General features: G+C 38.3%; 2 protein-coding genes across 5 annotated transcripts in view; one reads left to right on the top strand and one right to left on the bottom strand.

Annotated features, from left to right (window-relative positions):
- The window catches only part of LOC122551250 (nuclear envelope integral membrane protein 2-like), a 33,943-nt gene extending 27,310 nt beyond the window's left edge, over window positions 1-6,633 (top strand). For both annotated transcript variants that reach the window (XM_043692861.1, XM_043692862.1), the window contains exon 9: window positions 3,986-6,633. In XM_043692861.1, coding sequence (XP_043548796.1) covers window positions 3,986-4,178 — 193 coding nt within the window. In that variant the 3' untranslated portion in view covers window positions 4,179-6,633. The remainder of the gene's footprint in view (window positions 1-3,985) is intronic.
- The window catches only part of mfsd6b (major facilitator superfamily domain containing 6b), a 54,550-nt gene continuing 36,714 nt past the window's right edge, over window positions 6,598-24,433 (bottom strand). For 2 of the 3 annotated variants that reach the window (XM_043692858.1, XM_043692859.1), the window contains exons 2-7: window positions 20,166-21,727; window positions 15,040-15,137; window positions 13,834-13,995; window positions 12,114-12,212; window positions 9,538-9,818; window positions 6,598-8,891 (exon numbers count right to left, since the gene is read on the bottom strand). In XM_043692858.1, coding sequence (XP_043548793.1) covers window positions 8,604-8,891; window positions 9,538-9,818; window positions 12,114-12,212; window positions 13,834-13,995; window positions 15,040-15,137; window positions 20,166-21,691 — 2,454 coding nt within the window. In that variant the 5' untranslated portion in view covers window positions 21,692-21,727 and the 3' untranslated portion in view covers window positions 6,598-8,603. The remainder of the gene's footprint in view (window positions 8,892-9,537; window positions 9,819-12,113; window positions 12,213-13,833; window positions 13,996-15,039; window positions 15,138-20,165; window positions 21,728-24,433) is intronic. The other variant, XM_043692860.1, reaches the window with a different exon arrangement.

The following is a 24,433-nucleotide window of genomic DNA, read 5'->3' as shown; positions in this document are numbered from 1 at the left end:
AGACCAGTTAATTCTGACATTGTCATCTATGTGTTAAACAATGCTCAATCCATGTGACGTTACCCCCAATTCCAAGAACTCCTATCTTGTGCAATAATCCTTTACATGACACCTTATCAAATGTCTTCTGGAAATCCAAACAGACTGTATCTACTAGTTTCTTTTGTCAACTTTGCTTATTATTTTCTCAAAGGACTCTAGACAACTGTCTATCAGTCATAAAATACCTATTGACCTTTGCTTCCTGCCACTGAATTAATTTTTGATCTAATTTGCAATTTTCTCTGTATCCCATCAGTTTGTTATGTTGGGCCTTCTCAAAAGCCTTCATAAAGCCCATACACAATGCATCATGTAGCAGTTTTCAGCCCAATCTGCTGAATCAACTTTCAGCTGAGTAAAATTGGCCATTTTCCAATTTAGAACTTATATTCAGTCAATCTTTTATTTCTTCCGATAACTACATTATCTAATTGAATTGTGATCACCACCAATTAAAAAAAAACTTTTCCCACTGAAACCACTTCCACCTATCTCCATCATTCCCTAAAAGTCTAGAACTGGCCGTTTTCTTGTTGAACTTGTTAAATTCAAACTACATTAGTTCTGTTGTTGCACTTTAAGAATTCTGTATTTCTGTACTTTTACACTGAATTACCAATTCATGTTAAGGTATTTGAAGCTCCCTGCTATGACTGCACTTTTATCTGTATGCTTTTCAGCAATCTGTTGACATGTTTGCTCTTCTAAACTCTGTTTTTTTTAGAATCTACTGTACACTGCCCTAAGTGTGAATACCCTTTTTATTTTGAAGTTCAACTCATTTGGCTTTATTGGATGCTCCTTAGAGACATAGAGTCATAGAGATGTACAGCATGGAAACAGGCCCTTCGGTCCAACCTGTCCATGTCGACCAGATATCCCAACCCAATCTAGTCCCACCTGCCAGCACCCGGCCCATATCCCTCCAAACCCTTCCAATTCATATACCCATCCAAATGCCTCTTAAATGTTGCAATTAAGTATATTATCCCTCAAGATTTTTTAAATCAATAGTTTGACCTTACCTTTAATATTTTCTTTGGACCTATCAGAAGATCTTGTAATCAGGAATGTTCAGCTGCCATTCCTTCAGCCACGTTTTAGACATTCATGGCATTGATATCTAACTTCCAACCATCCTATGTGTGCTCTTACCTCATCTGCCTCATTCATTGGGTTCTGCATTGCAGTATACACCACTAAGCGTCCTTTGATGTCTTTTTCTAGCCTTTGGCTCCTTGATCTTATGTGTTCGGTTAATTTTCTGCTCACTGTTTCCTAGTCTTCTCTTTCTTCTGAAGCCACGTTCAGGTTCCCACCCCGCTGCCAAGCTAGTCTAAATCCTCACAAACAGATTGATCCCAGCCTTGTTGAGGTGCTGCAAGAGTGGTTGTACAGGTCCCACCTCTCCCAAGATTGGTCTGAATGCCCTGTACTTTCTCTCTAGCCATGCATTCAGCTACACTTTCTTCCTCCTTCTGTACTGAATTGAGTGTGAAGTTGGAAGTTACGCAGATTATTATGTTCGTTGTATCTATTGAGGACAGAGTTGAGCCTAATTGTAATGCCCCATGCCTTTCATTGGGCTGTCAGTTTTAATTGAGACTTGCATACGGGGAACATGGCTGAGTCACAGAAGGGTGTGTGGTGAAATAGTTAACACTGCTGTCTCTCAGCGCCAGGAATCTGGGTTCAGTTCTACCCTTGGGTGGCTGTGTGAAATTTGCACATTCTCCCGGTGTCTACAATGGTTTCCTCCGGGTGCTCTGGTTTCCTCCCACTATCCAAAGCTGTGCAGGTTAGGTGAATTGGCCATGCTAAATTGCCCATGGGTTCTAGGGCTGCATAGGTTAGGTGGATTAGCCATGGGAAATGCAGGGTTACAGGGATAGGGTGGGAGGGGGGGGTGCGGCGGGTCTGGATAGGATGTTCATCGGAAGGGTTGGTGTAGACTCAAATGGCCGAATGGCCTGTTTCCACATTGTAGGGATTCTATGGGAATGACCTCACCATGGTATCATATCGCAAAAGTGGGGACAAAATTAGCAAGATCAAAAATAATGTGGTATTCATGGGAGCGAGTGCCTTTGTGACTTTTTTACTTTTGGATGTTTATTAAATTGAAATCCTGTCTGCTCAATCAAATGTTAAAAATCCCATATTTCTACAGAAATTGCTGTAGAGACTCAGCAGGTCTGGCAGCACCAGAGAGAGACAGACAGAGTTAACATTTTGAGGCCTGTGATCATTTGTCAGACATGCTGAATCCCTCAAGCGTTTTTGTTTTTATTTCAGTTTTCCAGCATCCACAGTTCTTTGTTTTATTTTGGTGTTGAAAATCCCACAGCATTTTATTCAACGGAAACATTGCATTCTCCTATTCAGCATTTATTCCTCAATCAAAATACGAAACCTGGCCAGTCACGTAACTGCAAATAATATTGCTGCATTTATCTGGAAAACAATGTCTATGTTTCAAAACTAATTGTTTATCTGTGAAGTACTTTGGGTTTACATTGACAAAAGGGTGAATTATCATACTTATTCATTATTTATTTTAATTTTGCTTCTGAAACAAAGATTATAAACTTAGAAATGTAATTTTCCGCAACTGGTTCTTCTAGTTCAGTAAGCATTACTCTTCAGATTACTTATTGTTAATTCTGCTGTATTAGTAGTAATATTTGCAAAGTAATAACAAGCAGATATTTGTTGAGGTATGCATGTTTACTCTGCCTTCCCCAACTCACTGACATCAGAGTCACTATGTCATAAATTTGAATGCATGTGACAGTACATTCTACTACAGATCCATTTATTGGAAACTTATGAAGACAATTATCTGGCATGCCTTGCTATTTCTGGGTGAATAGAACATATTTCCTATGACAAACATTTTGAAAATGCAAAACTATTTTGGGGATGATTCCAAAATTGCTACTAACAGCTACTAATATATAGCGTGCACAATACTACATACCATTTTTGTTCATGTAATTTCAAACTGCCTTTTTCTTGCCTCCCACTTGCAAAATCAACCAGTTTGGAGATTCCAGTTCTGTCAAAAGTTCACCAGAGCAATCACTGTATAATTTATCAGGGATGTGGAAGAACAGGCTTGCAGTTACCTGCTTTGCTAACTTTTCTTCAAAAAAAGTATAATTTACTGTTTCACTATACAGTAAATGTGGAGTTGAAATTCAGTCGTCTGATTCAAAAGTGGAGCAATCTGCTGTTACATCTGATCAATGAAGTTTGCGTCACATATGGACAGGGTGATTAAGAAGACATTTAGCACACTCTCTGTCATTGCTCAGACCCGTGATTATAGAAGTTGGGGCATCATATTGAAGTTGTACAGGACGTTGGTGAGGACTCTTCTGGAGTGAGTTCTTGTCCTGTTACAGAAAGGATATTATTAAATTGGAGAGGGTTCAGAAAGATTTACCAGGATATTACCAGGAGTGGAGGCTTTGAGTTATAAGGAGAATCTGGATAGGCTAGGACTTTTTTTCACTGGAGTGTAGGAGGTTGAGGGGTGACCTTAACGAGATTTATAAAATCACAAAGGGAATAAATAAGGTGAATGGCAGGTGTTTTTTTTTTCCCTTGGGTGGGGGATTTCAAGACTAGGGGCCTTATTTTTAAGGTGAGAGGAGAAAGATTTAAAGACTAAGGGGCATTTTTTTTTACAGAAAGAATAGTTAATGTGTGGAAAGAATGTCTAGAGGAAGTGGTGGATGCGGATACAGTTACAACATCTAAAAGATGTTTAGATAAGTACATGGATAGGAAATGTTTACAAAGATTTGGGTCAAGCGCAGGCAGGTGGGACTAGTTCAGTTTGGGATTGCGGTTGGCATGGACTGGTTAGACAGAGGATCTGTTTCTGTTCTGTATGACTCTATGCACATCCCTTTTCAGCTTTTCATTTAATTTGCAGACTTGCAGACTTCATCCTAGGAGCTTGTCATATTACACCAGAGGAAATGCAGAACCATGAGCAACACTACGGAATTGGTGGTTCATTTTTGGAAGCCCAACTCTTTGTCAAGGAAGAAAATAATCATCCAGTCTCAGAGAATGGGGAAATGGCAGCTGCAGATGGAAATGAAGCTGCTGTGATAATGAATTAATCTTGCTTCATTCACATCTAATTAATAACTTGAACTGTTGTTATGACTAGAAATTGACCAATACCAAAAGATTGATAGCTTGAAATTTGAGAGTACTATCATCACTGACTCTGATCACTCCGACAATTGAATGCGCAGACACTAAGAAACCTGTGAGTTGTGCTGCTTAGTGCATACATAGAGCGCATTAAGTTTATACTTTTTACGGGAAGGTTTACACAAAATGGGTATAGTTCGGTTTGAGGAATCTTTGACTACACCAGTAGATCCTATCATTATTGAAAGGCTTTCAGTTGAAGCTGAGACAATGGGGCCCATCTTTACCACAAGCACCAAGAAGACATTATTTGAACTGGATGGCTCCGGCGGAATCTCCAAGTGATTGTGGTTTTTTTACAGTGACTATTGGGTTCTTTCCCCTTAATGAGAATTTCTGTCTTTGAAAATGGAAGACAAGGAAAGTTAGGCATCTCATGGTCTTTTTACTGACAGTCAGTCAGTTAATTGTAGGGTTTCATTGATGGTTTGGTTATAATCAGTACTTCAAACCATCTTGTCCTTAGTTTTTATAACAAGCAGCTAACTCTACTTGATAAATATAGAAAACAGGTTGTGTGGAACTGAGCTGCAAACTGGAGGTTAGGTTTATTGTGATATGTGTTGTGTTCCCCTTAAATCATGGTAATATAAATATTGTTTCTTTGTTCAGGATTGGAAGTAGAGGCCATTAGATATATATAAGATAATTATTGTATTCAAACAACAATATTAATCGTGCAACTGAATTCGCTATTCACATTTTAATGAAACGGATTTCTGTTGAGCTGTACCATGTAATTTTGTTTAATTTTACATCCAACTCAGGTTTAAACAAAGGGCTGTTTTGTCTGAAGTTTATATGAAAATTGATTTGAGATGGGATTTGATCTAAGTCACAATGATCTTGTAGCCATTTTATTCAGAGCAAAGTAACAAATCATATTGAATGACCTGTGAAAATTAAATTAGGATTATATTCTGTAAATGTACTTACTTCTGTGTCGGCCAGCAGAATTTGCTTTCCAAGTTTTATTCGTTGCCAGTGGAAAAGCACTTTGCCTCATGATGACTGGAAGCCTGTAGTGGAGAATCGTGGATACAAAGCCATTTTGTGATAATGCAGATTTAGGCATGTTTAATTTTATTTTGGTGTGAGACACAGAATAACAAAAAAAATTTGAATTTTTTTTCCAGTAAGGAATTCTTCATTCGAAAGAATGAAGATATATGTAGAAAAAAGACTGGAATCTCAAGTATTCTTGAGACAATAATGCTGAAAATATCAATTTAACTCAATTATGAAGTTGTCTTTCAAACTACCGTCAGCTTGGCATAGGTGTTCTGCTGACAATTTGCCCAAAATTTCCTCTTTGGGAAGTTCAGCAGCTTTCACTTCAGAATTTTCATCCTGTAAAATAATAGCTTAAGATCCTGTTCCTGAATATTTTATACAAATATTAATTTTTAAATGACATAATTCTTTTTGTGAGAGTTTATTTTTCTGGAAAATATCTTTAGTTATTGTTGAGCTCATTCAAACATATTTTAAGTTTAAATGTTCATCTACAAGTATCTGTCTTTCCTACAGTTTTTGTTAGAAGTGATATCTAAGTTGGAATTTAACTCTCAGATGATAGTTTATTTATAAGTAAATAGGACTATGTTTCATCTGGCAAGTAAGCTGAACAGAAAGCATTTTGTGCAGTACTCTTCATTAGTGTCTGACTTTGACAAATCTGGAGGAATGATTATATGGGTTTAATCTATGCGAAGGTGTTGAGAATGATATTTGTTTAGAAGGAAAAAAATTAATGATAAATCTTGCCCTCAAGGTTAATATCATCTGGATTCCATGTATAAATTTATTATTGCTCTATAAATTTATTATTGCTCATCATTAAAATATTACACACTAATGAATATTGTTCTAAGATATATCTCATGGTAAATGAAGTGGTAGTTTGTGTTTGTCCAAACTGGCTAAACTGTCAAGTTCAGAGAGCACGAGAACGGCGACTCTTCTAAAAAGGTTTGAGGTAAGAGCTCCCTCCTATGGAGGCACTCAAAATAGACACCTGTACTATTATTACAGCATTTTCCAATTATTTCAATAGTCTGGACAACTCGAGGGCTTTATTAATGCAGTCTTAGTACTTTCATTTTGAGTTAATACCAATCTTCTTGGTGTAATTGTTTATAGCAGGATGAATCCAGTCTAAAATAATTACATGATTGGACTAGGTTTTCACTTTTCATCAAGACTGGTGCTTTAACAGTCGAACATATTTTAGAGAAGTTTGTTTTCTAATTTTTTATGTATGTATTATTTTATTAAACATTGCAATTTAAATTGCTTGGTAAAATGTGATCACAAAGTTGGTTTTGTATAGCATTTTATTAATAAAATCATGAATTAATATATAAGCAGTTCTTTCAGCACTGGGATAATCAATGTACAATTCAGCAACATAATTTACCTCGCCACATTGTTTCTAAACAATCTAAAAATTTAACCAGTCAAGAGCCCACAACAAAATCAATATATTTTATACATAGTGCTATTTGTAATACATTGAAGGCACTAACAATTGTACAGACAACACAATGAAGCACCCTACATTCGAGCAAAAATAGCAAAAATCCTCAATATTGAAAATTAGTAATGACAATTTGCTATGCTTTTAGGTCTTTAATACCTAGGAGCAATTCAGAAGGGACCTGAATAAAATAGTAAAGCTTAAAAATAAACCTTATTTCTTTTCAAATGCCGGTGGCTTTCCCACAACTCTCTCAAATCGCACGCTGAAACATTCACCGGGTCTCTTCTTGCCAGTTGACAGAAAAAGAATAAGAGAAGCTGCAGTTCCCTTGTAGTCCATTGCCCCCCTTTTTGTTTCAATTTTGACCTGAATTCAGCATTCCTACCCCTGCCAAAACCATACTGTTTGGCCTTGACTTGTTGCTCAATTTAATAGTGGGCCTCTAATTTTTCATTTTTAAAACAAGGTTTAATTGTATATTTCATTCTTGGGTGAGTCATTTATTTCAAAGTAGAAACCTTCAAGAGAGCTCCTGCATTTCAAATTCTGTATTTCATTTACTCAGGCTGACTCAGCAATGTAACACTGTAAATAGCTGTCTTTTTAACTGATTCAAGAGTTTTGTATCCATAGATACATCTGAATTGGGTTTTTGCAGATTTACACAAAATAACCTGATCTTCATTTGAGTTTTACTGTAAAGGTGTACATCAAGACGTTTGGTGACCAATTTAAAGTTTAAATTTAAGCAAATATTTAGAAGCATGGATTTGTGTGAGAATAGATAACTTGTAAACATTTTACAACCAGTTTTTTTTTCTTTTTCCTTGTCGAAACGTAAGTGAGTCAGAAGTGCTAGATAACTTGTTAATTGCTCTATTTTGAGTTCTGGGGTGAGAATAGGAGTTGAGGTTTCATAGTTTAGAATCAGCCAGCTTACTAAAATAAATTAAATTTAAAATATTCTACCTTTCATGTACTCTACTGATAAAGTTCAAAAATAGAAATATCTCCATTAAAATACAGTGCAAGCTTTAATTGCCTGTGCAATGTTCACAGAGGAATTTGGAGCTGAAACTTAGATATACTAAATTACAAATTTTAAATGAAAACTCGGCTAGTTCTTGAATCCTGGTATAAATAGTGGCTACATGTTGAATTTAAAAAACTATTAACTCAAAGATGAGCTTTATTATTGTTATTTCCTCCTTCAAAGCATCTATCCTACCAAAACAACATCATAGTGAAAGAAGATGGCTTCCTGCATGGAAACTGCTTGTGATTTCTTACTCAAAAGATGCTGCAAGCCAATTTTAACACACTAACTGTGACAGATGTCAGTAGTTATTCGACTTGATAATCCTAATTCAACATAACAATTCATGTAGATTCTAGAAATTCAGATCCTGAACTGACTACATTGCAATAAAATCACTTACACTTAGGCATTTGACTTTTTCTTAGTTGCAGTGTAGTGCATTGTAACTTTACCTCTGTTTGATAGTTTAATCCCAATTGTTCAGCAATTTAGCTACATTTTAAACAGTTTTAATGCATGGTTTTAAGAATTCATGTGAATGTTTTGGGTGAAGAATGTTATGTCCTTCATACAGGCACTTAAATTCTGCTATAGATGCTCTAAATTCACTGAAATGTGCTGTAGAACCTTATAATTTCTGAAATTTACACTATTAGCTGTCAGTATCTTACTGATAATCTGGGAATATTGTGGATCTATTCTTCAGTAACTTTCCTGTGTTTGTTGTTAAAAAACATTCATCACGGAAAATTATGAATTCATTTCTCTCAACGCTTTCAAGTGCTTTGTAATCTTTAAATTTGATCATCACGAGACATCTTTTTGATTTGGTTGGATAGTGCTTGTTTGCTGAGGCAATTCTGGATCAATGTTCTGGTTCTCATTTCCTGGCAGTGGCATTAAATTCCTAGGCAAATCTGACTGGTGTAATCCATTCTCAGTGCCTTGTGTGGAGCTGATGCTGATCTCATCAGGTTCAGAGGCAGCTACTGGGACTTCTACCTTTTCTTCCTTCTTGGAAGTGGGTGATGGTTTAAGATTTGGAGGGCTCCCAACTGGCCAGGTGTCTGCAGCTATTGGACAATCATTTTCCTCCTAAAATGAACATAAAAACGAATTCAAAGTATAACTGATGATTGCGAGATCCAGATAAATTATGAGGCTTTAGCTGGAAGGACTAATTAAAATGACGAGTTATTATCACTTTAAAAATACTGGAGTCAGAGTAAGTGGAGCCAAGGGAGAACAGTTTTCAGAGCCCAACACTAACAAGTGTTAAGGGAGAGATCACAGTATGCAAGTCTTGAGAACAGTAGAGGACACTCACAGGTTAAATTGAAGGGTAGAAGTCAACGGGAGTTAGCAAGACAGTCAGCCTGAGAACAGTGCAGAAACCTCATGATAAAATGTAATAGACAAATGAAATCAACAGGAATCAGAGCTTTTGAGCGAGCCCAAGAATACTGCCAGAGTTCCATAGTTAAAAGCAGCAGGGTAAAAGTCAGAGAAGGTACAGAGGATGTAGCTTATGATGGCTTTGGCATTATGTTTTGAGGACAGGCACAATTAAAGTATTACTTACTACTAACTAAATCTCAAAATGTTTTCTGACTAAAACTTTTAGTTTTGCAGAGTATTTATTCATAGTTAATACAACTCCGCTTCGTACAACAGTAAATCAAAACTTGTAACATTAAAATATAGGCAGGGTGAGATTCATAATATGAAATTGTCAATTAACCTGTAGCACTTGATGCTCAATAGTTGCATTGGTCTTCGCTAATTTCACCATCTCCATAACCTGATAAAAAGCGAACGCAATAGTGACCCATGGCGATGAGCTGATGGCCCAGGCGGGTTTTGTAACATCTTCTTGTTCCTCTTGATATTTTGTCTTTTTTAGAGGACGCTTGGTTTCAAGGTGGGGCATCATACTATCGGAGTGGTGTTGGACGAGATCAATGGTTGCTATGGGAACGGGACTAGATGGAACTGGAATCCGTTCTGCAAGCATCTTCTTTTCTAAATAGTCAAAATGAGACAAAATAAAAATGCTCCATTTGAACTTCCATTCAATAAATTACAAGATGCAACAGAAACTTAAATTTTCCACTTTTAAGCAACATAGTATTGGAGTAAGTACAATTAATGGAAAGGTTCAGGATGTGTTGTTGAACAAAGAGACCTTGGAGTGCAGGTTCATAGTTCCTTGAAAGTGAATCGCAGGTAGATCAGATAATGAAGAATGCATTAGGTATGCTTTCCTTTATTGGTCAGAGTATTGAGTATAGGAGTTTGGAGGTCATGTTGCAGCTGTATAGGATATTAGTTAGACCACTTTTGGAATATTGTGTGCAATTCAGGTCTCCCTCCTATCAGAAGGATGTTGTGAAACTTGAAAGGGTTCAGAAAAAATTTACAAGGATGTTGCCAAAGTTTGAACTATAGGAAGAGGCTGAATAGGCTGGTGTTGTTTTCCCTGGAACTCAGAGGCTGAGGGGTGATCTTAAACAGGTTTATAAAAAAATGAGGGGCGTGGATAGGGTAAACAGATAAAGTCTTTTCCCTGGGATGGGTGAGTCCAGAACTAGATGGCATAGATTTAAGGTGAGGCAGGAAAGATCTAAAAGGGACCTAAGGGGCAACCCTTTCACACAGTGCGATGCATGTATGGAATGAGCTGCCAGAGAAAGTGGTGGAGGCTGGTATAATTACAACATTTAAAAGGCATCTGGATGGCTATATGAATAGGAAGGATATAGAGGGATATGGGCCAAATGCTGGCAAATGGGACTAGATTAATTTAAGATTTCTGGTCGGCATTGACGAGTTGGGCCGAAAGGTCTATTTCCATGGTGTACACCTCTATGACTCTTAAGTACATCAACTGTGAAGCACGATCATTCAATTTAAAACATTTAATACTTTAATTATTTTAATAAAACAATAACAGAACAAATTGAGAATTCGGGAGGAATTTTGTTAACATCTAGAATGATTAAAGCAGGTCCAAATTATGGGAAGATTTTATATGATTGGGAGAGAGAAGGAAATGGAAGAACACATGGGCAGAGGGGTAAGAATTAATTCAAGTGGGAGAAGCATAAATAAACATTCAAGTTAGTTAAACATAAAGATTGGACCAAAGAGTCTGCCTTGTGCTATAGATTCCACATAATTTGCAATAGTTGAACTCTGCTTAAAAATCCTTACTCCTTGTCATATATTCAGGTTGACTGCTCTGGTTAAGTGGATGACCTTTTAAAACTAAGTATGAACCTGCTGAGTGATGTGCAGAAGAACACACTGTTAGTCGTTTGCAGCCTAGCACACATTCAGCAGTAGGTTAACCACAGTTACACTTCTGCAAATATAATTGGCCAACTGTTGCCTTAATGAAAACAGAAAATGCTAGAAATAGCAAAAGCAGCACCCATGAAAAGAGAAATAGTAAATGTTTCAGGTTGATGTTAACTCTGCTTCTCTCCCCCACAGATGTTCCCCAAACTGCTGCTGAACATTTCGATCATTTCTGTTTTTATTTCAAACTTACAGTATTTTGCTTTTACCACAATAAGTTCACTGTAATGCTTCCCTTCAAATCTTCGACTTCTCAGTCATGTAAATGTACTACCGAACATGAAATAGACCTTCGTACTATTGGACAGCATTTTTTATAGTTAGATGCTGTATGATCCAGCTATAGTTGATCTTGTTACATTCTTTTTTTTCAGGACACCTGTTAGAATTTCCTGAAAAATTCCTTCCATTACACACCATAACACCTCAGTTCAGTGAAGTTCTCTAGAGTGCAAATATGAGTCCCTTTAAGACCATCTTCTGGACTCAAACATTTACTCAGTTAAGGTGATTCATGCCAGTGAAGTTACTTATTTTATTCTAAATTTTTTACAACTCATTTGTACATCTGCCTTACAAGGATGGCTTGGCTCGAAGTATCTTTACAGGTATTGGTACTTCCATTCGAAGGGACTGTTGTCTTGGCCTGAGATAGTAAAATGGATTTTACTCCACTGCACACATGCTACAAGTTTGGAGTTTAGGAATTTGCAGGTCATTACTTCTACCTCTACAAGGTGGTGGATTGGGAAGGATAGGAAAAGCGAGTAAACTATTTCCTGTAGCAACTGTCACTTGGCTGTTGCCAGAGGTCAAGGGAGAAGCCACTTATTCCATGGTTTTACTGAGCAAGGGAATTAAAGACTGTATATGCTTTGAGCATATTATTTAGTGTATTTCAATTAAATGCTAATCAGGATTGTCATGCTTCCTGTAACACTCAATGTTGATAAATACCTTCATCTTCATCAGGCACTGCTAGCCATTGGATCAAAGCAAAAAGTAAGAGAATTACGAGAGAGGCCATACCAATTCCACGGAATGTTTCTGGAGCACCTGAAATCCATATCAAATGATTTTGCTGTAGTTATATACAAATCACTTATGAATGTCTTTCATTTATATTAGCAACTTGTGAGGCTATGAAAGGCTGCCCAGCTAAAGACAATATCATTCTCCCTTGACATTTGTGTACATGCATGTTCCTGTTGGGGTTGTCTCGTGACCTGGAATACACTGTCTGAAATGGTAGTGGAAGCAGAGTTAATGTAACTTTCAAAAAGGAATCAGAGGTATACTTGACAACAAAAGAAATACAGGGCTATAGGGGAAAAAGAAATGGAAGTAGATCTAAATGATAGGAACATAGAAGTTGGAACAGAACAATTAGTCCCTCAATCCTATTCTGCTTTTCAACGAAATCATGGCTAAACTGTAACCAAACTTCACAAACCTGCCTTTGTTCTATATCACTTAATGCCTATAGCTAATAGAATCTTCCGTTTGATAACTTTGGTATGGGTAAGTAGCTTTCTATCCCAGTGTCTACATTGTTAATGAGTACTGAGTGGCTGAGGCCCCAGTTTGATTCCTTGCTGGATGGCATTGGTCACATCCTGTCAGTGAAGGTACCTATTCTCTACCCTCACACTCTGTCTCCTGCCAGCCAGCCAAATTCCCAACAAGGGAATTGTGTTTGATTCTACAAGCATCAGTTTTAGGTAGGGGTATCTTATAAAGGATTTTATCAAATATCTTCTAGAAGACGAAGTGAATTTCTATCTCCCTGAGCAATACTTTAATTACCTGTTCAAAAGATTCAAATCAGATTCAAAATGAATGACCTACTCTTTGAAAATCTACCAATGAGCCACCACAACGTGATGGAACAAATAATTCTCTGAAACAATCTCCCCAGTCCAATGGGCATTAATCATTACACCTTAAAAACTAATCGGACTGATATTTACCCATTGAGCACCAACTGGATACGTACAATGCCTGGGACTTTGCATGTGCGTCTGTTCATTAATCAGTTCATTTACCCAGTGATCTTGATCACTTTTACTTCCCTTTTTAAAAAAGTAGATTCTGGTCCGGCAGTATGGAATATTCATAGTTTAGCAGCCTCATGTTGGCTTTTAATCTCTCTGATCAGCTGAATAACTGTTAATGTGGTCCACCAATGTGGTCATGAAGAGGAACTGAAAAGGTGCATTCCTTTAACCACTGAAACATTAATAATCTACACAAATTGTTCTGCTAACAATTTTTTTTCTACAACATCCACATTTAAATTCTCCAAAAGGCAAACCAATTTCATTTAGAAAACAGAAGAGAATTCTTAAAGATCAGGAGAGACAGTTTAGCAGCACTTAATGGTCATACACTGCAGTGAGGCATAATGTAATAAAAAACTTTTTTTTCCAAGGTGACTCGATTATCATAAACACATTGAATACTATTATTTTAATAAAAATGTTACATTTATAAACTGACATGCCTACCTCTAAATTAGCTGAAATACATCAAATGCTTTTATGTTCAACACAGCTTGAAACAAGATAATGAGGATAAAAAGCTGCTGCTGATACATAACTAATAAGCTACTTACACCCAATTACTGATATGCCAAGTCAGGAGATAGGGGAAAAAAATTAATCACATCAGTACTTACCAAAGGCATTTACCATTACTCCCCCTACCATGGCACCACAGCCTCGGCCCAGACCCAGATGAAGCCCTTGTAAAATTCCTTGGGTAGAAGTCCTTAATGCAGGAGGTACAGCTGCACTGAGATAGGAGATGCATGCAGCCCATACAGATGCATGGGTAACACCTACATATAAGAAAAATCTTATCAACATATTTACATAATGACATAACAGTTTTAATGATCAGACATGGATTGCTTTACACAATTGAAAGAAAATGCATGCTTTTATAAGGCAACAAGAAAACCAAAACAGAGGAAAAAAAGGTGTTTGGTTTCAATTAAATGAACTGCATCTCTTTTTTATGATGCGTGCAACTTGTATCCTTGACAAGGTACAACAGAGAAGGAAACCTGCCACTTGTGCCTGTGGCAGCTCTTTGAAAGAACTATTTAGATAGCCTTAAGCTCCATAGCCTTAAACTTCCATATCCGCCACAGATTCACCTGCACCTCCACACACATCATCTATTGCATCCTCTGCACCCGATGTGGCCTCCTCTATATTGGGGAGACAGGCCGGCTACTTGCGGAGCGTTTCAGAGAACACCTCTGGGACACCCGGACCAACCAACCAACCCAACCACCCTGTAGTTGGACTAAGGGGGACAGGACGGTGTCAAGGTACCTATCACCCTCACCTTGACCTCTTTCCACCTATCACATTTCCGACGCCCCTCCCCCAAGTCCCTCCTCCCTACCTTTTATCTTAGCCTGCTGGACAAACTTTCCTCATTCCTGAAGAAGGGCTTATGCCCGAAACGTCGATTCTCCTGTTCCCTGGATGCTGCCTGACCTGCTGCGCTTTTCCAGCAACACATCTCCGGCTTTAAGCTCCATAGCCACATACTATTTTCCCTTTGAAGCACTTTGTGGACATTATTACTTAATCTACTTCTGCCACCCTTTCTGGCAGTGAATTTAAGATCATAACAATGTGATGTGTCAACATCAGATAATCAGCCCATTACCGAAAAGAAAGGAGGATTTCTTCCCCATCAGAAGTGAAAATGATGGTTCAATTTACCTAATTCTGCTCATCTAATGGGTAGCAGGCAGAGGAACCATTTTACTTGATAGCTTTAGTACTGATAGTTCAGGGAAAAACATTATAAATATTTCCTTTTTGCCATATTTTAAGGTTCAAAAAGTTCTTAACGTGGGCCTTACCTTGCAACACCTCCATGGGGAGCACGTACCATGCATTTTCCAAATAGGATATATACAAAAAACGAGCTGTATTACAGGCCAAGCCAATGTACAATACCCTGTGACACAAACAGAAGCATAGTTAAATATAAAGCAATAACCCCTATGGAAATAATCCAAGTGTGTTAATCCCAGTTTCAGTGAAATCTAAAACACTAATGAGAGAGATGTAATGTGTCTTTGAGACCTGTGTTTTCCCTTCATGTATCTATCCTCAGAAAGCTGGTGGTGACAAGGTAAACAACAGCTACTGGCAGACAGATTTTGTCCACCAAACTGAGTCTGGTCACAAGTGGATTGATCTTTTCGCTGGCCTGTCCACATACCAATGGCATGATAAATAATTGATGCAAGATAAAGTTGTCTCACGTAGTAATAGACTACACAAAGGGATCACGTGCAGTAGTGGTATAAGCATTGCTTTTAGGTTTATTTCAAACATCTAGTGTAAATTACTTTGGCCAATCCCATTTCAGTTACTAGTTGAAATAGGCCTAAAGCACAATACTGTCTGCAAACATGGCACAAATTGGAAATGCCAATCACAGAGAATACAAGGTAGTATGTGAGGGAAAAGAGCTGCTACACTAGTACAGTAGAGATATGCTACTGATGTTGGAGCAGAGTGGAGGAAACTTTCTTCAGGATACAGCTGTACTTGATGGCTGACATTGAGCACTCCGCTCCCCAGTATTAACATTCTTGATGAGTTGAGAACTATGGAGCAGAATGGGACATAGCTTAAAATGGACAAGATAAAATCAGCTGTCATTAAATGCAACAGCTGATACTGAATTCTACTGACTCGAATAGATTGAATATCAGGTGCTGTGTATATCTGTGAAAACTGTATTAAGTCAGATGCACTAGAGGAATTTTGACATAGAAAAATGGGCAGTGTTGTATCACATGGGAGAGTTAAAGTCTAAAAAATAAATTTCCCAATGCAAATCTATCTTCAACCCATTAATTTGTCTGTCTTTATTTGAGGCTAGCACCCAAACGGGGGCCCAAACCACGCGAAAGAAAATTTTAAGTATGATAATGAAGCTGCTAACCTTTTTGTCATTTATATAGTTGATAATAATTGCAGTTAGCTGTGTTTTCCAACCCTTGGCTGAAAGCTTCCTCTGGCAAGCATGAGGTGATGGGAGTCAGGAGATAAATTCCTTTTCACCTATTTCCTGGAAGAAAATGCAGCCACCAAACCAATGCTCTCTGTAGCCTTCACCCACAGGTCTATAGTCCTGGCAGATAGCATTTGACCTCTTTCCACCATAGGTTTCCAACATATACCGCTCCCTCCCGCCAACCCACACCTCCATGTAGACTTCTGATTCCTCTCCAAAGCAATTAATGATCCGCACGACTCCTAATGTGATCTCTGTCTGACACTTGCAATGCCTCAATCACAAGGCCTCTGGCTTTACCACCTTCAGAACCTCCAGGATCAAGAGCCCACATGTTTGAATGCCTCCTCCCCCACAATCAAACATCACTGACCCTGCTTTCACCCTGACTGAGGTCCCAGATAAAATCCTCCAATCTGACAGTATCCCCCTTCCTCCAATGGAGTCTCCCCTCTTGGGCCCTTCCTTCAACTAGTAACTCATTTGGCCTGAGGAAAACACTCCTGCTTCTCTTGGACAAGACAATAAAGGTCTTTGACTAATGCACACAGGATGAGAGTCTCTAAGGACCTCGAGAGCCTTCTGTCATCATTCATCAGCTGGAATTCCTCAGACCAGGGAAATCCAGCTGACTGTGGTTAGAATTAGATTTATTCTTAAAATGAGACCACACTATTTCATACATATACTTAAATGACCAATCAGCTCCTGACTAGAGATTGTTTACCAAACCTTGTCCTGATTCCATCAAAACAAGACGCAAGCAATTCACATGTTTAGCTTTTTAATGACCTCTCTCCCCACCCAATGCAAACCAAACCCACCCATTTTGGCCATCAAAATATCCTGTACAATATTTTAAGAGAATATTAAAGGATCACGCAAATCAATCAGAAAAATGCATTTCAGAGCAGGGTATTGCAAGCTGAACAAAAAAAAACTACAAGCCAATTGTTCTCTGTGATGTAAATTTTATAACAAACAGAATGGCCAAGGGAAGCAGGCCATTCAGCCCATTAAGTTGACACTGACTTTCCAGAGTATCTCACCCAGACTCACCCCCCTACCCTAACCCTGTACCCCTGCATTTCTCATGGTTAATCCACCTAGCCTGCACATCCCTGGACACTATGGGACAATTTAGCATGGCCAAACCACCTAACCTCAACATTTTTGGACTGTGGGAGGAAACCCACGCAGACACGGGGAGAATGTGCAAACTTCACACAGACAGTCAGCTGAGGGTGGAATCCAACCCAGGTCCCTAGTGCTGTGAGGCAGCAGTGCTAACCACTGAGCCACTGTGCCACCCCCGTTCATTCTGGTAAATCAAATGTTAATAACATTCAGATGCTTTCAATGTAGATGAACAAACATTGGCCTAGATTTTGATGTAGCTGTGAAGACCTCATAGCTTCTCCAAAATGGAGCTGGGAACCCAGATCCAAAGATCCCACTGCTATTACTGACATGAACAGCTCTTTCAAACTGCAATCTCTATCACCAGAAGGTGAAGGGCTGTAGATGGTGGGAACTCTACCACCTTTAAACCACACACCATCCTGACTTCAAGCTATATTGCCGTTCCTCGCTGTTGCTGGATAAAAATCCTGGAACGCTGTTGCTAACAGCGCTGTTCGTGTCTCTACACCAAGGGATCTGCAGCAGTTCAAGAAGGCATCTCACCATCATCATCTCCAAGGCAATTAGAAATGGATAATAAACTCTAGTTTAGCTAGCAATTCCTACATTCCATGAACAATTTTTTAAAAATTGTATTTCCACCAGTAGGGATAAAAAAGCAAGACATTGCTGATACATAAGGGAAATTAATAAACACCATTACTGAGTTCAAGCAGACCCCATTTTTGCTGGACTGAAGATCCTACCAGGTAGGATGTTTTTGAGTAGATATAAATGTTTGAATAGGGTGGAGAAGGTCTGTGGAGCTGTTAAGTTGAGAAGTTATTTAAATCCCTGTCCTTTAACTCTCTGAGAGAAGAAAACATGTGTCTACAAATTGAAAATATCTATCCTTGTCATTTCAATAGATATTTACGACTGCACCTTAGATACCATCCTTAGTAGCATTATTTCTGCTTGACTCCTTTCCACAATCTAGCATTGTCACAATGGTTAGACTGTTAGGTCACAGTTTGAATAATAGCTCCAAGAATATTTTAAAGGATTAGTTGGCTTTTATGTGAATACACATGGATGATAAGACATTTTTGTTTTTAGAAAGGATTAAGTATTTGAAAAGTTTCAAATGTATTCAGCTTTTATGAATGAGATTGGTTTTATATGGTGCAGACTAGAGTCACACAGCAGAGAAACAGACCTTTCGGTCCAACCAGTCCATGCCAAACATAATCCCAAACTAAACTAGTCCCACCTGCCTGCTCCTCACCCATATCCTTCCAAAACTTTTCTATTAATGTACTTATCCAAATGCCTTTTAAACATTGTAACAGTGCCTGCATCTAACACTTCCTCAGCAAGTTTATTCCACACTCGAACCACCCTTTTGAGTAAACAAATTGCCATGTCTTTTTTTAAAATCTCTCTCCTCTCACCTTAAAAATATAACCCAGAGTCTTGAAGTCCCTCATCCTAGGGAAAAGATACCTACTGTTAACCCTATCTATTCCCCTCATGATTTTATAAACCTCTGTAAGGTCAATTCTCCATCTCCTGCGCTCCATCTCACTGCTGCCTCACAGAACCAGAGACCCGGGTTCAATTCCTGCCTCAGGTCAGGTGAATTGGCCATGCTAAATTGCCCGTAGTGTTAGGTAAGGGGTAAATGTAGGGGTATGGGTGGGTTTCGCTTCGGCGGGTCGGTGTGGACATGTTGGGCCGAAGGGCCTGTTTCCACACTGTAATGTAATGTAATCTAATCTAATCTAATAAAAAGGTCCCACCCTATCCAGCCTTTCTATATAACTCAAACTTTCCATACACAGCAACATCCTGGTAAATTTCTTTTGAACCCTCTCCAGCTTAATAATATCCTTCCTATAGCAGAACTGCACACAGTACTCCAGAAGACGCCTCACTAATGTCCCGTACAGCCGTTTCATGACATCCCAACTCTTATACTCAATGGACAGAAAAATGAAGGCAAGCGTGCTAATTGCCTTTTAACCACCTTGTCTGTATGTGATGCAAAGTTCAAAGAATTTTGTACCTGAACCCCTAGGTTCCTCTGTTCTACAACATCACTCAGAGCCCTACCATTAATTGTGCAAGTCCTGTACCACTGTAATAATGATTAGAGTTTCACTTTGTCTCATTTTAGCCAGGGTGGATATTGGGTGAAACAGCATTGAAGATGTCAGAGCAAAGGATAGTGAGTAAGGCATGGTTTGGCATGAGTTAGCACTAACTTGGCACTGGCCCTACAAGAAGCTATAGGGATGAGTAGAGAGCATGGTTAAGTATGTTGGCATGAATTAAGCATGAATGAGTTTGAGAGGTGAGGGCTAATATTGAACAGACACAACTGGGACCAAGTTCTAGGTAACTGAGGCAGACCAGTTAACCACCCTGCCTTATCTCTTGACAGTCCCTGTGGCTGCCTCCAATCTGCATCCAGGAGCACTGAGTCCAACTGTATCTGACATCTGTCCGCTCCCTAGAACAAAGATGTAACCGCTTGTGAAACTTTTCCTAAGATGGGTGCAGCAAGCCAGAAAAATTCCCTCCACCGCACATTACCTCAGGAGTGAAAATCCAGGACACATTAATATTCTGTTAATGAAATTTGTTTATAATTATTATTTTGATTGAAAATCCATGCTGTTTCTGGGTTTCAGTTTAGCCTCAAACAAATGAATTTACTTGCCCTGAGCATAAATTTCCTTCTATACAAAACTACTGTTTTTAAGTCTCATTTGTATGTCTTTTTTTAACTGTGTACTGTACCAGACAAGGGAAGTGAATATAACATCTTACCTGATGTGACCGACCAGTTCAATCAATTTATGGCTGAAGAAGTAAGCAGTCAGTTCTGATACATGACTTAGGACTGAGCAGATTCCAAAAAGTGTAGTTGTCCCATTCAAGTCTTCCAGATGCCAGTAGAGGAATGTAAACACAAAGCCATAACCAAAGCCCATGAACCAGGCCACAAATAGCACAGAACCATATTGCACACTGCAAATTATTCTCAGAAGCTGTCTAAATTCAAATTTTTTTGTTCCCGTACTCTTGGACTCTTCCGCATTACTTGTGACTCCAGAATCTTCCACTGAAGGATTCTGAGCCACTCGCTGAATTTCAATAAATTCTTCGCTTTTATTTTCCTCAGGTTTTAAATGACTGTAGTCAAATCTGAATTGGGTTGATACAATTAGTGCTATAGACATTAAAACTCCAAAAACAATAAAGGTTATCCTGTAATTCTTGTAATCAGGTATTTGACAGCCCTGACCCTGAACAGAAACCTCAATGTGCGTGTGGTCAATTGAGATGCCAACCGCCAGCATGGTAATACCCCATCCTAAGGACCCCCACATTCGCTGCAATCCATAGCGATCTCTGTGTTTGCCGAGGTACTGTAGGGTAACAGTGTCTACGATAGTGACCGCTGGTGCACTGAAAAACTCTCCGACGATAACAACCAACAAAATTAGTAAGAAAATATTTTCAACTTCTGCCAAGTCGTAAGTGATCAATTTGTCGGGTTGCTCAATTGCGGCAGATGTACTGCTGGCTGTGGTGGAATGTAATGTCCTATTGGAATTTATGGTTGCTGTTGAATTCTCAGCACTTGGAACAGCTCTTTCCTGTAAAGCATGACCTCCTTCTGTATTGATCAAGGGAAACGAAAAGCTAAGATTACCCGTGTATCCAAAAGGTTGGCTTGTGAAAATGTCCCTCTGCATCCGACTTTTATTTGACTCGGTTGAGAGAAAGTGGTTTGTGGATGCAGTAGTGGGTAATGCTGAGAGAGTAGAGTAATTTGAAGCTGATGTGGTAGGCATGGGATTCTTTGACTCACATTTCATGGAGGCAGGTTTCACGAAACCAATTCCCAAGTTGAAGACAATCCAACACATAACTGAAAAGAGAAGGACAATCTTGCCTTTTCTAAAACGATCTGCTATGACTCCCCAGAATGGTGCACTGCAGAATTCAATAAAATACCTTATTCCCACCAAAAGTCCACCTTGGCTGGCCAACATACCAAGTTGTTTATAATATACAGGTAGCAATGGGTACAATGATCCATACCCAGAGTAAAAGAAGAAGTAAAACACTTTGGAAATAAGGAGATCATTACTTATTTTTATACAACGTCTCTCTAGCCAATCCTGTTCCTCTGTTTCTGTAGCTTCTGTTTCTGAATGGATAGGATTAGAAGGTGGTTCATTCCTTGCTTCACTTGACACAGTGTTGAAAGGTTCAGAGAGAATATATTTTCTTTTCTGTTCCTCTTCATCATCAGAAAGGATAGCAACTTTGTCATCACTCGCCATAGTTAACTGAAGTGGTGTTCAGATTCCTTCACTGACCTACAAAGGAGAAGAAGACGTTTAGAAAAACCCTTACATGAATTCAAAACTAAAGTCTTAAATTCTATAGAGAATTGCTTGCAGATTTCAGGAAAAACTGCCTTATTTGTAATTGTCAGGATCGCATTGGATGGCTAAAAAAGAAAAATAGTTCAATAAATGACACATCTATTCCATTTATTGAACGGAAGTCATTTATCTGTGTCTTTAATTTCTAAATCAAAAACACGTTTTAAATGTAGTTAGACCAAGCTGAGAATCAAACATGGTATCTGTCTGGCAATGCATACCCTAGCTTCCCATTATCACAGGCAGTTAAAAATCTCATTTTATACATTAAGTTCCCCAATTAAAGTTGACATTCCTCCTTTAATTATATCAGTACACATAAACAAAATCACAAACTTTTCCATTGGTTTTAGAGTTTAAACATAGTGCTTGTAAACAATGTACTCTTTTGTTTTTATCTGCCACCCATTCATCTCAGTCCACAGAATCTTTAAAAATGCCATGTGATAAAGCTGACTTGTTGTTGGGCAGTGCAGGAAGTTTTGGATTGCTCTGCAGCTTTGAAAGAACATTTCTTGCAGCCAATCATCAGAACCAGAAGAATCAAATAATTCATCTTCAGATGGAGGGCTCGATGAAAATCCAATTTTTAAAATAAAGAGGACATTATCTGTTTCTCAATAATTAATGATAGTCTAACAAAATTGCAGAATAAAACCTTCCAGTGAAAATAAAGATTGATTTGTGCCCTTGCGCTATTGATTATGGAGAAACAAGAATTCTCCTTTATTATCTTAAAGTTGCAATTTCAACCCTGGTTGGGAAATTGAAAAATAATAAATGAATTTAATGCTATGGTTTAGCTTTTAAATGCAGCGAGTGGCTGTGCCATATAGATCAGTAAGGTCTTAGGCCATACCACCAGTCTGCCTGAGTGAACAGAACTTGTCAGTGAAGTTACAAATGGCCTTGGTCACTTGGGATAAGGCCAGGGAATTAAGATTTTCGATCATGAAAAATATTCACCAATTCACACATACAGGACGTGAGGTCGAAATCAGAGTTGGACCTGTTTCCCACGGTGAAACAGCCAGCTGAAATCATCAAATGAATGACAGACGATGAATAACTACTGTGTTAAGCATTGAGTGTGCAGTGTCCACTTAGTTTTACATTGGCACATTCACTGTAAGGTGAAGAGGATGGAAGATGTTGGAGGAAGATATCTACAAAAATAATCAATTCTAAGTGAACAGCCATAATCTGCTTCAACCAAGCAACAGGCAGCATCCATTGTTGGTTAGATTTGGCTTTGCCCTTTTTCTCAGAATGATCTTGTGTACTTCAAGTTTGAGATGATAATGTAATTGCCAGGGAAGAGAACATCTGAATCCAATCGATAGCGCAAATAACAGTGTACCCCATAATCAATCAGATTGAATGACTGTAAAATTAACAGTGCAGGAGGAGAAGGAAGTATACGTTACAGTGGATGAATATTATACTGCATCAGGTACAGAAAAAGCAATGGGGGGGGGTGCAAAATTGACATAAGGAAGAGAGAAAATGAGATTGAAAATTGAAACTGAACACTTTTGAAATCTCTAACAAAAATTCAAATCTGAAGAAAGATAATTCCATATTAGTCATTCTAAGTATCAAAGAGGTTTTTCCTTAAAATTCATTGATGGGATGAGGGCATCACTGGTAGGCCAGCATTTATTACCCAGCTCAAATTGTCCAGAGGGCAATTTAAGAGTCAACCACATTGCTGTGGGTTTGGAGACATATGTAGCCCAGACAAGGTAAGGATGGCAGTTTCCTTCTCAATAGAACATTAGTGAACCGGATGGGTTTTTCTGGCAATGGACAATGGATTATGGTCACCATTAGACTCTTAACTACATTTTTTTTTGTTCAGTTATTTATATGAAGTGTAGGAAACAAAGTTGGTGTGCTGCAGGTGCAGATAACCAAAGTGGAAGATGATGTTTTGACAATATAGGAGACTTGGCTCAAAGAAAAAGTTGGACAGAGAACAAATATTCCCTGATATAGAAAAGATTGTGAAGTAAAGAAAGAAAGAGGCATATTATAGTACTGAGGAAGATAAGACAAAGCTGGAGAGATTGGATGTTCTGGAGAAGTCAAGGACGGAATCTGTTTGATTACAATTAATAAACAATAGAAGTAAATCACTCTACAGGCGAACAAATTGTGGAAAAAATATAAAGCAGTAAGTTTGCTAGGAAATTAGGGAGATGCAGTAACTGTACACTAGTGATAATAGAGTACTTAATTGATCCAAATAGCCGAGCACAATAATTCTAAAAGGGCCAGGGAAAGGGAGTTTCTGAAAAAAGTACAAGATAATTTTCCTGAGCCAAATAAGAGCATGAGAAGTATCTGACAGTTAATATAAAAGTCTTTAAAGGCATGTAATTAGTAAAAATATATCAAGGGGAAGACGAGGTCCATTAAATATCAATAAAAGGGAATTTACAAATGAAAGCAAAGGGTATACCTGAAGGATTAAATGTGTATTGTCTTTACCAAGAAGGGATCTTGCCATGCTGAAAGAGGAGGTAGTTGAAGTACTGATGCTAAAAATTGATGAAGAAAAGCTATGAGAAAGGTTGGTTATACTTGAAGTGGCTAAGTCACCAGGACCTAATAGAATGCAGTGTAAGGGAAAAG

This window comes from Chiloscyllium plagiosum, chromosome 7 (genome assembly GCF_004010195.1).
Source record: "Chiloscyllium plagiosum isolate BGI_BamShark_2017 chromosome 7, ASM401019v2, whole genome shotgun sequence".
NCBI lineage: Eukaryota > Metazoa > Chordata > Chondrichthyes > Orectolobiformes > Hemiscylliidae > Chiloscyllium > Chiloscyllium plagiosum.
The sequence above is the reverse complement of the archived record's forward strand: the minus strand, read 5'-3'. Positions and strand labels throughout refer to the sequence as shown.